A 13,301-nucleotide genomic window follows, 5' to 3' on the forward strand; every position below is an offset into this window, starting at 1 on the left:
GACAGTAAAAAAAAAAAAAAAAAATTGAGAAAACCCTTTTATTTTTATATTTTTCGATCTCTTAAAGTGAAAAAAAAAGGAAGAATAACCATTCCAACTTTTTTATTTTTAATTATATATAAAAAAGGGTAAATATATTTAAAATTTTTTGACCATCCCAGTTAGATTAACGATGAGTTAAAATGCCTAGAAAATAATATCATGAACTAAAGTGATTGTATCACTATAATCTAAACGAATAAAGTGATAATAACAATGTAGTAATGCTATAAAATAAAAGGGTATTTTTGTCCAAAATTTCTTAACATATTAAGTTGAATTACTTGTGGGGGTAAAGTGACTAAAAGATAATGTTAAGGGATAAACTGAGAGTAGTGATATAGTTTAAGGGGGTAAAATGATAATAATCCATAAATCAATATAAATGGCATTGTTTCTAAGGTGAATTTCAATTTGGTCCTTCAAAGTAGACCAAAATGTGAATTCAGCCATTGAAATTGATTGAGTTCCAATTAAACCTTTCAAAGTGCAAGTTTTTTTTCCAAGAATAATCCCTCCCCTCATCTCATTTTTGAACAATAATGTTTGACTAAACTTTAGTGATAAGTGAAACCCTATTATTTTTTAGGAACTTTAAAGCAATTAAATGTAAATCATCTTATATTCTGAGATATTTTAGTATCTATGTTCACTTAAAAGACAATATTGGTTTTAAGATGAATTTCAGTTTGGCCCTTCAAAATAGGCCAAAGTGTCAATTCGGATATTGAAATTGATTAAGTCCCAATTAAACTCTTCAAAGTGGAAATTTTGTTCCAAGAATAAGCCCTTCCCCCGTTTCATATTTGGACAATAATAATAATATTTTGACTAAACTTTAGTGATAAGTGAAACTCTATTATTATTTAGGAACTTTAAAGCAATTAACTTCTTACCTAAATGAGCTATAAAAAGATAAAGTATCGCTTTTCCAATCTAAAAAGAGAGTTTTATAGCTATACAGGAATTGCAAATTTCGCAGCTGTTGGCTAGCAGATAATACTTCAACATTTACATCCTAACATTCTCCCATATAATTTTGTACCAAGGGGTAGATAGATGCCCGAAAATAGCTGGCTACCTATCAGAATTTTGTTGGCTATTTGTTACCTGCTTATCAGCCCATCTACTCATGTTTCAGAGATATGAATATCAAAATTTCCACGCAAACTGGCATAGCTTATCCATCCATCCTTATCTGGAAGCAACAGTGGACACAGCACAAATAAAGTAGCCACGCCATAATCCACCTGTAAAGCCACTTGTGGTCGTGATCCAAATGATTTACACCTCCTCTCATGAGTCATGACCACTCATCTTTGTCTGCTAATCCAGCTTTTGTTTTGCTGTTCTTGTTTTTTTCCGTGCCTTTGCACTTCTAACTTTTGTAGTGAAGAAAAAGATCCCACCACATAATTTGAGCATTTAAACCAAAAAAAAAAAAAGAGGTATGTGTGTAGCTTGGTTTTATGAAAATTGAAATCTGAAATCTGAATTCATTAACTTATTCAATTGTTAAATACTAGAATTTAATATATTTGAACATATTTCATGTTAAGTTATAAGTAAATAACTCACTACTTATTTTTTAAAGCAAGTTTAACGTAGAGAATTTAATGTCACTTAATTAATTCAGATGTTCAATTTTTTATTATTAAAAACATCTGAAAATATTAATATCTAAATTCATTAAATTTAAGTGATAAATTAAATTATTAAACAGTCTTTTACACCATTAACGTACTATTGCATATCAGAGTCTAGTAAAAGCAAGTACCGTAGTATATGTTATGGTCTGTCCAATGTAACTTGTCGACAGTCAAATTTGATACACTAGATCAAGAGAATGAATTTTCCATTATCCAGATTCTTCCTTCACCATGAAAACTGGAAAATTCGTGCAATGAGTTGGAAAGCAATGGAGCTGACGAAGATTATCTTTCAAAAAAAAAGCTAAAAATGACGTGGAACCTGATCACTCTTCAAATGGATGCCTATCCATTTCGAGGGTGGTCAGTTGCAAATCTTGAAACATTATAGGCTAAAACCGTCATTTTATAGCCAAACACAGTGGCGCGTGGGATAAACTCGGTGAATTGTATCACAGCAGAGAACAAAATATCGATTATGAAAATAGGATAGGAAAACTCTATGGTCCTAGCTTGTTCCTTTACAGTGAAAGAAGTTCCTTATCTGAATCTAGAAAAGAAAATGTTTTTGACAATTATCGATGGAAAAATCGTTCTAAATATCTCTTATATTTTGTAAATAAATTTTTTCGTCCTTCACTTTTAAAGTGATAATTTTATATTTTTTATAAAATTAAATCAGTAAAATTTGGATTCAATCTAAGGTTTCAACTAAATTTTATCCTGAATTAAATCCATCATATGACTACAAATGATCATTTTTTTATTACCAAAAATATTAGATTCCACTCATAGTAAATCAAATGATCTGATTCATATTCATTTTTGTTCTTAAAAGAATAAGATTAACCCGAACCATATCGATTTTTTATGACTCAATCTATATTCATTTTATCACTAAAAAAATAGAATCCAACATTTTTCGTACATAAAAAATGAATATATATGGATAACATAGTAATTTTAAGCTAAAAAATTATTGAAACTCAGGTTGGGATCAAATTTTACTTACTTGATCATCAGGTCGAGTGCAATGTCAACAGCATATAAAATTATTTTTGGTTTTAATTCTATATATTGCAAAGATAGGTAACAAAAACACAACCCATCTCTACATAATTTTAAGAAGTCACGATTACAAAATGAAAATGAAAATAATATATGTACGAAAAAAAAGAGGCAAAATTAAACATATGTGGATTACACGAGTGAAATTGGATAAAGGTTGAACTTTTATACGTCATCCATAAAATATCACAGACGCACTTTATACTAGTACTAGTTATTTTCGAGAAAAGAGAGAAAAAAAGAGAAGGGGATTGAGATTCTTAAAGTGCTAGAATTTACTAAGCTCCACGCGCTCTGGATACTGAATGGTGGTCGGATGTGGGAAATTCTTCTGTATCCAACGAGTTATCCATTTACGGTTGTCCGGTAGCAGTTTCGTCGGTTTAGATTCTTACATCCACCGATAAAGGAGGGGAAAAGAAACCGAAAACAACGTGGGCCTTATCGAAATGGTGTCATCCGAAAAGGGTAGCCAGAGCCGTCGTTTTCCCGCCCCCATGATTATAAATACCTTTCCTGCCCGCCATTCGTCCAGGCACCATCCCTCTAACGAACTTACTAATTAATCACTGCTCACCCCATCTTTCCATTTCAACTTTTGAAGCGCAAAACCCAACCCGCAAAGTCGCCACTGATTCGACAGTTTGTAAGGTAAAGTGAAGAAAGGTTGATAAATGCGTAATAGTAATTGATAATACCGTGGAAATTTGTATCATCTTATCCTCTTTTTTTTTCGACTGTATTACACTGGATTCGGTTGTGCAGGGGAGTGAAGTTCTTGACAATGGGGAGTGAAGTTCTGTCTCTATCAATTTTACCGGGGCCTGAATTTGCTGGGAAAGATGAGAATTTGAGGGATCTTGGTTCTGGAGATCACGGGTAATTCTCAATTTCCTCTCTTTCTTGATCGGATTTCATTTAAGCCCTTTTCTTCTTGCCACTCTTTGTAACTTTTCAGCATATTTGCTTGCGTAATCTGTTGTATGGGGATTTGTTTTAGGTGCAAACATTACAGTAGGAGATGCAAGATTAGAGCCCCATGTTGTAATGAGATCTTTAATTGCAGGCATTGTCATAACGAAGCTAAGGTATAGTGTGACCCTGTTCTCTATTGCTGTTTCTTTTTTATGCCCACGAATTACAATATCTGATGGTTTCCCAAGCTGATTGATACTTTGCCTTTTGTTTTGATACAACTGTAATTGGGGGCAGAACTCTCTGGAGGTTGATCCCCTTCATAGGCATGACCTTCCTCGGCATGAAGTTAAAACTGTGAGTTCCTTCTGTTCAAACATATCAAGCTTCTCTGTTATACTTTACATAGGAGCTGTATTCAATATCTATATTCATTGAACTTGCTTGTAATGTCCTCCCGTTGGTTTCTGGGGAAATTTCTTGCTTGCATTTTCCCTTTTTTTCTTTTCCCCTAATGTCTCTCTTTATGTGAGTTGCAGGTTATATGTTCCCTGTGTGGCACAGAACAAAATGTGAGTATTAGAAAGCATTCTACCATGTGGAACTTAAATACAATATTTAGTATTGGTTGTAGCATATTTGAGGCACTTATTGACTGTTTGTGGCATCCACTTATTAGGTTCAACAAATATGCCAAAGTTGTGGGGTTTGCATGGGCAAATACTTTTGTCAGAAGTGCAAATTCTTTGATGATGATGTAAGTTTCGTAATGTTCCTCTCGTTTGATTTGTACAATCTTTTCCAATTCGCATTATTGTTGTTTCATTGACATTTTCCTGGATACATATAGGTCTCCAAGAAACAATACCACTGTCATGAATGTGGGATATGCAGGTACACTCGTGTGACCTGTACATGTTTCTTTTTCCTATTTATGCTACATGTATACTATGTTCAGTATAATCTTATACTCTCTAGTTGAATATCCCCTAATTCATTGCCAAATAATTTTCTTCACAGAACTGGAGGCAAAGAAAACTTCTTTCATTGTAACAAGTGTGGTATGACAATTACTAGTTTTCATGTTCCCATTGTTAGCTAAGTTTCCATTTTGTCCTTTTCGTTGCACAACTTTTGACATTTTGTACAATTTATGTCCAGGATGTTGCTACTCAAAATTGATTAAGGATGCACATAATTGTGTTGAAAGGGCAATGCACCACAACTGTCCAGTCTGTCTTGAGGTATACTATTACGACTTCAGAAGAACGAAACTCTCAAAGATGATTTTCAAAACCTCCAATGTTCTTTGTTTAGTTACTCAACGTTTGATTGCAATTTGCAGTATTTATTTGATACAACAAAAGATATAACTGTTTTACCGTGCGGGCACACGATACATTTGGACTGCGTGCAAAAGATGGAGCATCACAGCCGGTAAGAAATTTGTAACCACACCAATCCTCTGCTCACCGAACATTGAGACTTTTACTTCTGTATTTCTGCTAATAATTGCAACTCTTAAGGTAACCGGATTCATTTACTTCATGTTCCTCTAGGTACTCATGTCCCGTGTGCTCAAAATCCATCTGTGATCTGTCAAACTTGTGGGGAATGATCGACCAAGAAGTATGTCTCCATGTTCCTTCTTTCTCACCCATTTTCCCAATAAATACTTGTTGGTAATACAAGGTTGATTACACTAAAACTTTCTACTAAATTTGTGATCTCAGGTTGATGCAACTCAAATGCCTGAGATGTATAAGGACAAGATGGTAAGGCTCTTTGTTTCCTAGATAAAGATAACATGCAAGAAGTTAAATTTAGTACTATTGGAAACTGAATCCTAGTATTCATATTCTGGGAAATATGTGTATTGTAGGTGTGGATCCTCTGCAATGACTGTGGTGCAATTGCTGAAGTGCATTTTCACATTTTGGCACACAAATGCTTAAGATGCAAGTCTTATAACACTAGACAGATCCAAGGAGGCCCTGCATCTTCGTGCTCATCATCCTCTGGCCATAGAATTGCCGAGGCAGTCAGATGACACTTCTGGTTTAGACAAGGCAGCTTTTAGATGATACCGGTGGCTCCATCCATAGATACGGCTAGAAAAGTAGTAGTACCCCAAAGAACTTTTGGGGGATCAAGGAAATAATGTATCTAAGCTAGAACTTATGCATGTTCTAAAGGAATAATTGATTAATTGGTTCAAGAAGTTTGTCAGTCTTGTAAGGGGTAGCTGGGCAGAGAACCTAGCTAACCAGCTGATGTTTCAATTCCTGGATGCCATTTCTTTGAAAGTTGATTTATCATTTCTTTTCTTACTGGCTTGAAACTAGGAAAGATTCTTACAAAGCAGGGAGAGCCAGAGCCTTATCAATCTTATTAATTTCAATCTAAAACAACAATGCAATCGACTGGCTTTCTGAGAGAAACCCATTGGCAAAACCGCAAAAGCAAACTAGCTCAGCTGACTAGGCCTTGTGCCCAGAGCTTCAGGAGCCCAAATGACCCTAACGCCCCAATTCATTGGGATGGATTACGAGAAGTTCCTTGTGCTTAGTCTTCCCTATGTCAAAACTATTTTTTGGCAGCACATCAAGATCCCAAAATTTTCCTCAAAAAAAAAAGAAAGACAAAAACTGAAAAAGGGATAAAAATAAAAAGACCCCAAAAATCAGCATTGCTTTGAGATTGGTCCAGAACATAGTATTAATTGACAGTAACTATAAGTAGTCAGCAAACAAGATTCAAAATAAGTGACAGCCTGCCATGCTTATGCAAACAACTTAGAAAGTGCTAAATTCTGAACTTTTCTTCGCTTTTAGTACCAAAAAGTAGGACAAAGCAAAAGAAATTCAGTAGAATGCGATTCCAGAGGAAAGGGCAATGCAAGTAAAACAGCCCATTGAATGCCCCAGAGCCCAATCTCCCTTTTCGGGATATTCCACTTCAATTTGGTTGGTTGTTTGCACATGTAAATAAAGTGCCTTTGTGCAGGCTGCTTTAATTTGAAAGAGTGGTCTCCTATTCAATGAAATTCCTCTTTCTTGAAAAAAAAAACGATTGATGTGGCTGCATTGGCTGCTGTTGCATTACTCACCCCGTTCGGCTTCTGCAAATCCTATTGGATTTATAAAGCTTAAAGCTTATTAGTGGTTAACTAAAGTTATTAACCACTAATAGCCTCAATTACCACTACAACCAATGAAGAGGTCTTGAATTACATGAACTTCTTGGTTAGTATTATTATTATTTGTCAATTGACTTGTTGGTTATTAAGCAATTGCAATTTGACAATTCTCTTTGTTTTCTGCCGAATTGCAATTTTGCTACTTGTTTCAAGGATTAAAGAAAATGCTTGCATTTGAACTGAATCTACACATTGTTTTGCTCTTTCTAGCACCATTCAATTATTTCAAGAAATCCTCGATCAAGACATTGCAGAATCCTATCAACTTAGAGAAGAAATCTTTTGGCATTTATACAAGACCGGATTTTTTTTTTTATCCCATGTTTCGAGCACCCTAATTGCTTTTATAAAATGAATTCAATTCTGTTGGAAAAATAAAACACTGATTACGAGCCTTTAATCATAATATAATCTGCGTATTGCTATTTGTTTATGAAAATCTTAGGTCCCGTTTGGATTGCATTTTCCGTCATTTTTCATGGAAAAATTACTGTAGCGATTTGATGTATGTGAGGAAAAAAGATAATAGGGAAATGTGTTCACGGAAAATGACGAAATTTTTCTACAGAAAACAGCAATCCAAGCAAGGCCTTAAGAATTCGAGTTGACTGCAATTCCATTGGGGAAGAGCTGAGAACATGGGAGGGAATGCTATCCGCCATCATTTTCCTGTAGCATTCAATTATTAATATTACCTTTTACACCATTTAAGGCCTCGAGGCATCAATCTTTAGACGTAAAGGCAGCATTGACCTTGGAGAGGAGAAAATAATAAGGTGATTTAGTCAAATACTAGAAAGTCCAGGCATCCCAAGTTTCCAATTTGCAGGGATCCCTTGCTCCTTGAAGAATGTGCTGCATTAATGCATTGGTTTCAAAGTTGCCTTCTTTTAACTTGGGAAATGCCCAATCAATTTCCCAAATGCATTCTGCCTCCCAACAAAAACGCTCCTGAAATCTTTATTGTTTTTTTAAAATTTTGGAGAATTGGAGATTAATGCTTAGGTTACCCATTTTAGACCTAAATTAACTAGCATGAGTTAAATGGAACATTGGTAATTTCACCGACAATAGCATTAAATGAAGTGAAATCTTTAACTAAGACGAGCTAGATGACCTACAGAAGAAGAATCTTTGCTCCCAGCGCAAAATAAAAGCAACACATATACACATTACAAAAGCAGAAGCTGCGACAATTTAAACCGAATTCTCCGTGAAACACTCACTACCTTCTCATACAGCATTGTACCTGAAAGCTCTCCCGGACCCATAGAACTTGAGAATTCCCCAAGTCTACAGCTAACTTTACATCAAAATTTTCTGGACAGCTAGTGACCTGATTGCTCTGCACTTTCTGAAGTGCAGATTTTCAGAACATGCTATTCACTTGCAAGAGCAAAAGACGTAAAAATCCACATAGGTGACTATAACTCTCAATTTCTCAACCTTCAAGATAATGGTTACAAGTCACTTCGACCATCTGGAGGTGCCTCTGATTGTATTATAACCCGAGCTCCTGAAGCAAGCCTGTTGAAACATTTTAGTAAAGCCCATCAATTCAGATGAACACACGCACAAACAGATAAAGAAAAGGAGAAGGGCGGGCAGGGGGCAGCAATGACAAGCAACAAAAACTGTGTTTTAAACTAGAGTGCCTATTCTGAGAAACTCAAAATCAAAACTTAACTTTCTTCAATTTTGATTACATTTTCCTTCTCGCCTCTGAAGGAATCTGTTCGTCTTGATTGGTTATTCCCAGAAGAAGGTTCTGTGTGTCTCTTACTTCCTCCATTTGATACATTAGACGAAATACTTCGTGAACTCTCCACTCCATCAGACGAGATCCTAGGTCCATCTGAAAGAGGAGATCTCATTGATTCACTTCTTGGTTGCTTAGACAAAGAAGCCTTGATTGATCGTGGGATGCACTTTGATTGCGTCGTACTTGTCTCTTCTTTGTCCTCCTCTAAATCAAATTGTTTATTGCTCCTGCAGTTTCCAGTACTCTTTCTCAACATACGTAAAAAGTGCAAAGCAACACAAGGCAACCACAATAAAATTTTACCACTTGCTATATTTTTTCTGTTTTCCTTTTGGTAAGCAGTATTACCTAATCTTTGAAGGAGAAGAAACAATTAAGCATAAGAATCAACAAAATAAACACAGACATTGAATTATGCTACTCCATTGTGCGGTACTTGAGAGAAATTGAAGGATAATTCATTGTTTCAGTCAAATCACTATCATTACATGATTTCAGAAAACTACAGCTTAAGCATCGGTGCATGTAACAGGCTTAGGTAGATAACATGGTTCCACTCTTTATTTCATCTTACCATTTTTTATGCAAGGCAAAGAAATAACCAATGCAGCAATACCTACAACAGAGATTGGCCTGACCTGTCAGCATTATATGAAGAAGATCGTTTTAAGGTAGCTACTCCTTCCTTCCGAGCATTAGTCTCAATCAAGCTGCCACTGAAGTATTCCTTATCTTCCAGCCTCAGACCAATGAACCTTGGATTCTCTGTAAGGCAATCAAGCTCTCCCAACATGAAGGATGACGAGAAGAAAGGAGAAGGAAACTTGGAGCCAGTAAGCCTTGGCTTGTAAGCTGGGATAAGGCCAAAGCTGTGATCTTTTACTGAAATTGACCCACACGAGATCAGTTGCATAAGCATATTTGAAGCCTTAAATTTTGTACTGGATGGCATTCGGAACTCCTCCTCTTCAAGAATCCTAAAGCTGTTGAATTTTCTTGCATCAGCTCTGATGAGGGATTCCAAGGTATCAGTCCTAGCACCAGAAGATGATGCACTCGATGAAGATGGAGGAGGTGAAACATAATCTCTGTCCCTGCAGATCTCTGAGGTTTCTTTTACTTGTGAATCCCGTGGTTGAGTGGCACCACTTTCAGGTTCTGATGTCCCATCATCAGTTGAAACGCCTCGCGTACAAGTCTCTCGAGCTTTATTAACTCGGTTTCCATTCTCATCAGTCTGAGTGGAGGCATCAGCTAGACCATCACTCTTGTAAACTTTGTATTCTGCCAAGCTGAGAGAACCATTCCAGGAGGAATTCTTCCCAACACTAGACTCTGGGGATACAGCCGATGAACCTGGACGCTGAACTGGAGGAGACAGCTCATCATCTTGAGAATGTTTTGTAGCTCTCTCATTCATGCTAGAAGAGGATGAAGAATCATCTTGGCTTCTAGAAGATGGCGGCTCTGGTAGTGCTTTTGGAAGTTGCAATCTAACGTTTCCAGCAGGGGTAAACCGACCTGAAAACAGAAAGCATGTAAACAGACTCGTGAAAAGGGAAAAGGTGATGAGCAAAATTGAGCAAAATCCAAAAAAGATGATTCAAAAGAACAGAGACTGCCACAATTCGAAGAACCAACCATTAGTTACATTTTAACCTAGACTAACGTTGTCCTAAAAGTAAAAAACATGAATATCAAGGAGGGTCCAAATGACTTTGGCTCCTAATTGACCCGCCCTGCAACCACTGGCACAATTTTGATGTACCTGAATTAGAATCTTCAAAGAGCTCCGAGCCTTTGAGAACATACTCGTTACCATGTGCTGGAAGGATTAAGTCATCTTCACAGAGATCATGCCACACAAAGCCATTCTTGTAGCCCCTGCATTTTACAAACCAATCCAAAATCCAAAACCAAGAAAAACAGAAAGGAAATCTTCAATTGTAATAAATTGAGGAGAGTCGGAAAAAGTTCTGACCTCTTGCAAGACCAAGAATACATCGAAGCCATGCGTCGGCCTCGTAAAACATTTAGCCTCTCAACTACATCTACTCAGCAGGGTAAAAGGAAAAAAAAATCAGAACTTCATACAAGAATCCAATCTCTAACTGATAAAGAAACAAACAAACATACATACTCGCATGCATATTATCAGTATACATAAAAATTTCTTATTATGCAATAATTTGTCAACTGCATAAATCCATTTTTGTTAGTCTTGGATTGTTAAATTTTTTTGGTCTGTCGATGCCTCTCATTTCACCATATCATGCAATTCGTAAACGAGCAAGGCTGATGGAATGTCCTCTGAAGCTTATGACTCGTGATTTCACCCAACTTGCTTTAATTGTAAAAGCAACAGCGATTATACTTCTCAAACGCGTGTTCTCGATCATGCAATTTTTCTAGTACAAGATTGGATTATGAACTAAGCAAACAAATTGGATTATGAACTCCTCAAACGCGTTTGAAAAACACAAGGAAGAAAAGATACCTCGAAGGTAGAGGCCATCAGGTGAAGAGAGGGGGACTTCGATAAAATGAGGATGCTCCAGCTGGCGGTTTCTACATAGATAATAAACCACCGCCACTCTTGAATCACCTTTACTAGTATTATTGTTACTACCGTTTTGCTGGTGCTGTTTCTGATTGCGATTATGGTGACGGGGTTGATGATAATGGTACTTGGGAGACTTCTCCGTCCAGACCTTAGCTCTCTCAGGACTGGCACTGGAACCGTTGTTCACTTGCCTGCTACTGCTACAGCTGCTGCTGCTACTATTGTTATTATTGCTATAGTGCTTCTTCATAAAGGCTCTCCCCTCCATCTCTCAAAACCCTAGCTCATGACCTCAATGATCGCTCCTCATTCAAATCCCACAACCATAAAAAAAATTTCTCAGCAACGTCCTTCCTCTTATCTCCTTCTTCTTTCTTTCTTTTTTTTTTTTGGGCTTTTAGCTATTGAATTTTCTTTCAAAATAGCAACTCAACTAGCTTAGAGTGCAAACAAAAATAGTTGTAGATCTCACAACTGAGAGAATATTAAAAACAAAAAAAAAACGCTGTAGTGGTACTAGATTAATTTTCCTTTTTTTTTTATCGATACGATAAACCTATAATTATTCTGTGCTTGCCGAGAGAGGGGAAAAAGGGCAAAAAGAAGGAAAAAGGGGTGAGATGCGCGTGGTTAATGAAATCATATGCATGTAATGATTATAAACACATATTCATATGCACATACATAATACATACCTGCTTTGATGCTCCAACTGTGCGAGTGTGTGAGAGAGAAAACGGAGAGAGAGAGAGAGAGAGAGGGCCGGCAGGAAAGCCAGAGTGGAAGAGGAGGAATGGCGAGGGAAGGAAGGGTGGAATTAATGCCAGTAAGAGACAGAGTAATAATGTGTAAAGAGAGGATATACATATACTGGTGTATATATTGCAGAGTAGCAGCGTCGGGACAAAGAAATGAATTTATGGCTGAGAAATGGAATTCACTACTGACTCACTGGACTACCTTACCTTCTTCTTACTGCTGTTTCTGATTCTGATAGAGTGAGGGAGTGGAGTTATGGCAACTGAAACAACAGAGCAGAGGGCCAGAGAGAGAGAAGAAGGAGAAAGGGATGAGGGATGGTGAGAGAGAGATGGATTCGAGAAAAACACTCTTGAAAGTGACGGATGAGATACGGCAGTAGCCTCCCTGGAAAGCTACCCCAAAAGCCCTAGGGTCCCCAACACCACCACCCCATCCTCCCTCCGTCCCATCTCACCTCCATCTTTTTCACTCTGCTTTCTACTCTCAAACTCTATCTTCCCTTCCCCCGTTTTTCTTTTTCTTTTTTGCAACTACCATAGAGTATAGCCTACTACTTCTAGATCTTTATTCATTCATGCCATGTCCTAAAAGGTTTCAAAAGCTAGATTTACTAGCTAGCTTCCGTTTTTCACTTTTCCTCATGCTCTGCTCCTCCTCCTCTTTTTTTTTTTTTTTTTTTTTTTTTGGATATCTCTCTGTCTAAACATAAAAATAATAATGAATAGATAATTGGAAGTGAAACAAGTGAGTTCAAATAGAGCCAAGACTAGGGGAAGAGATGATTGAATGGTTCGAAAAAAGAATATAAGCGAGAGATTTTTAATTCGGACACTTTCATTTATGTTAAAAAATAAAAAATAATAGAGCCGAGGTTTTATTTTCAATTGGACTAATCATCGAGCTCTTTTTTCCACGACACGTGCATAAAATAAATAAGTATCTCTTTTTAATGATAGTCGATAAATTATCTAGCTCGATATTTGCCTTGTTACTTAATAAAATCAAGATAGATGCTCTAATAATGGTGACAATAACACAACTACAACTTGCGTTTATGAATTTAAAAGCTCAATCTAGCTATGAAATTACAAAATTTGAAAGAAGAAAACTAGCTAGGATCTATGAAACTTTTTAAGCTCTTATTGTAATGTCTCAAAAAGGGAAAATGGGCTGGTATGCGCCAAATCATGCGGGACTTGCAAGATCTACGATACAAAACATGCCATGTAAATGATCAATAATAATTTCTCACTTGTCCTTTTTTTTTTAATGATTCGCGGTCTTAATCTCTCGATGACATGACAGTTAGTTACCGATTATGCTGTGTTTCATTATTGTTACAGG

General features: G+C 36.6%; 2 protein-coding genes across 3 annotated transcripts; one reads left to right on the forward strand and one right to left on the reverse strand.

Moving 5' to 3' along the window:
• The first annotated feature begins 3,267 nt into the window (after positions 1-3,267).
• On the forward strand, positions 3,268-5,953 carry LOC113707024 (E3 ubiquitin-protein ligase RZFP34). The gene is made up of 13 exons (XM_027229183.2): positions 3,268-3,407; positions 3,522-3,635; positions 3,757-3,844; positions 3,969-4,028; positions 4,211-4,243; positions 4,351-4,428; positions 4,522-4,565; positions 4,692-4,732; positions 4,833-4,915; positions 5,017-5,108; positions 5,231-5,300; positions 5,405-5,446; positions 5,554-5,953. The coding sequence occupies exons 2-13, from the start codon at positions 3,541-3,543 to the stop codon at positions 5,719-5,721; spliced, it is 894 nt and encodes a 297-aa protein (XP_027084984.1). The 5' UTR covers positions 3,268-3,407; positions 3,522-3,540; the 3' UTR covers positions 5,722-5,953.
• A 2,065-nt stretch (positions 5,954-8,018) lies between these two features.
• On the reverse strand, positions 8,019-12,649 carry LOC113707034 (protein SOSEKI 3). 2 transcript variants are annotated; one of them, XM_027229191.2, is made up of 7 exons: positions 11,891-12,029; positions 11,130-11,762; positions 10,614-10,683; positions 10,401-10,516; positions 9,271-10,153; positions 8,557-8,859; positions 8,019-8,397 (listed from the first exon to the last, which is right to left on the reverse strand). In XM_027229191.2, exons 2-7 carry the CDS (start codon positions 11,461-11,463, stop codon positions 8,331-8,333), a joined length of 1,773 nt encoding a protein of 590 aa, XP_027084992.1. In that variant the 5' UTR covers positions 11,464-11,762; positions 11,891-12,029; the 3' UTR covers positions 8,019-8,330. The 2 variants fall into 2 exon arrangements, with proteins under 2 accessions (XP_027084992.1, XP_071914463.1); XM_072058362.1 differs by lacking the exon at positions 11,130-11,762 and having other exon boundaries at positions 11,891-12,649.
• Positions 12,650-13,301: the final 652 nt, after the last annotated feature.

This window comes from Coffea arabica, chromosome 1e, assembly GCF_036785885.1.
Source record: "Coffea arabica cultivar ET-39 chromosome 1e, Coffea Arabica ET-39 HiFi, whole genome shotgun sequence".
Taxonomy (NCBI): domain Eukaryota; kingdom Viridiplantae; phylum Streptophyta; class Magnoliopsida; order Gentianales; family Rubiaceae; genus Coffea; species Coffea arabica.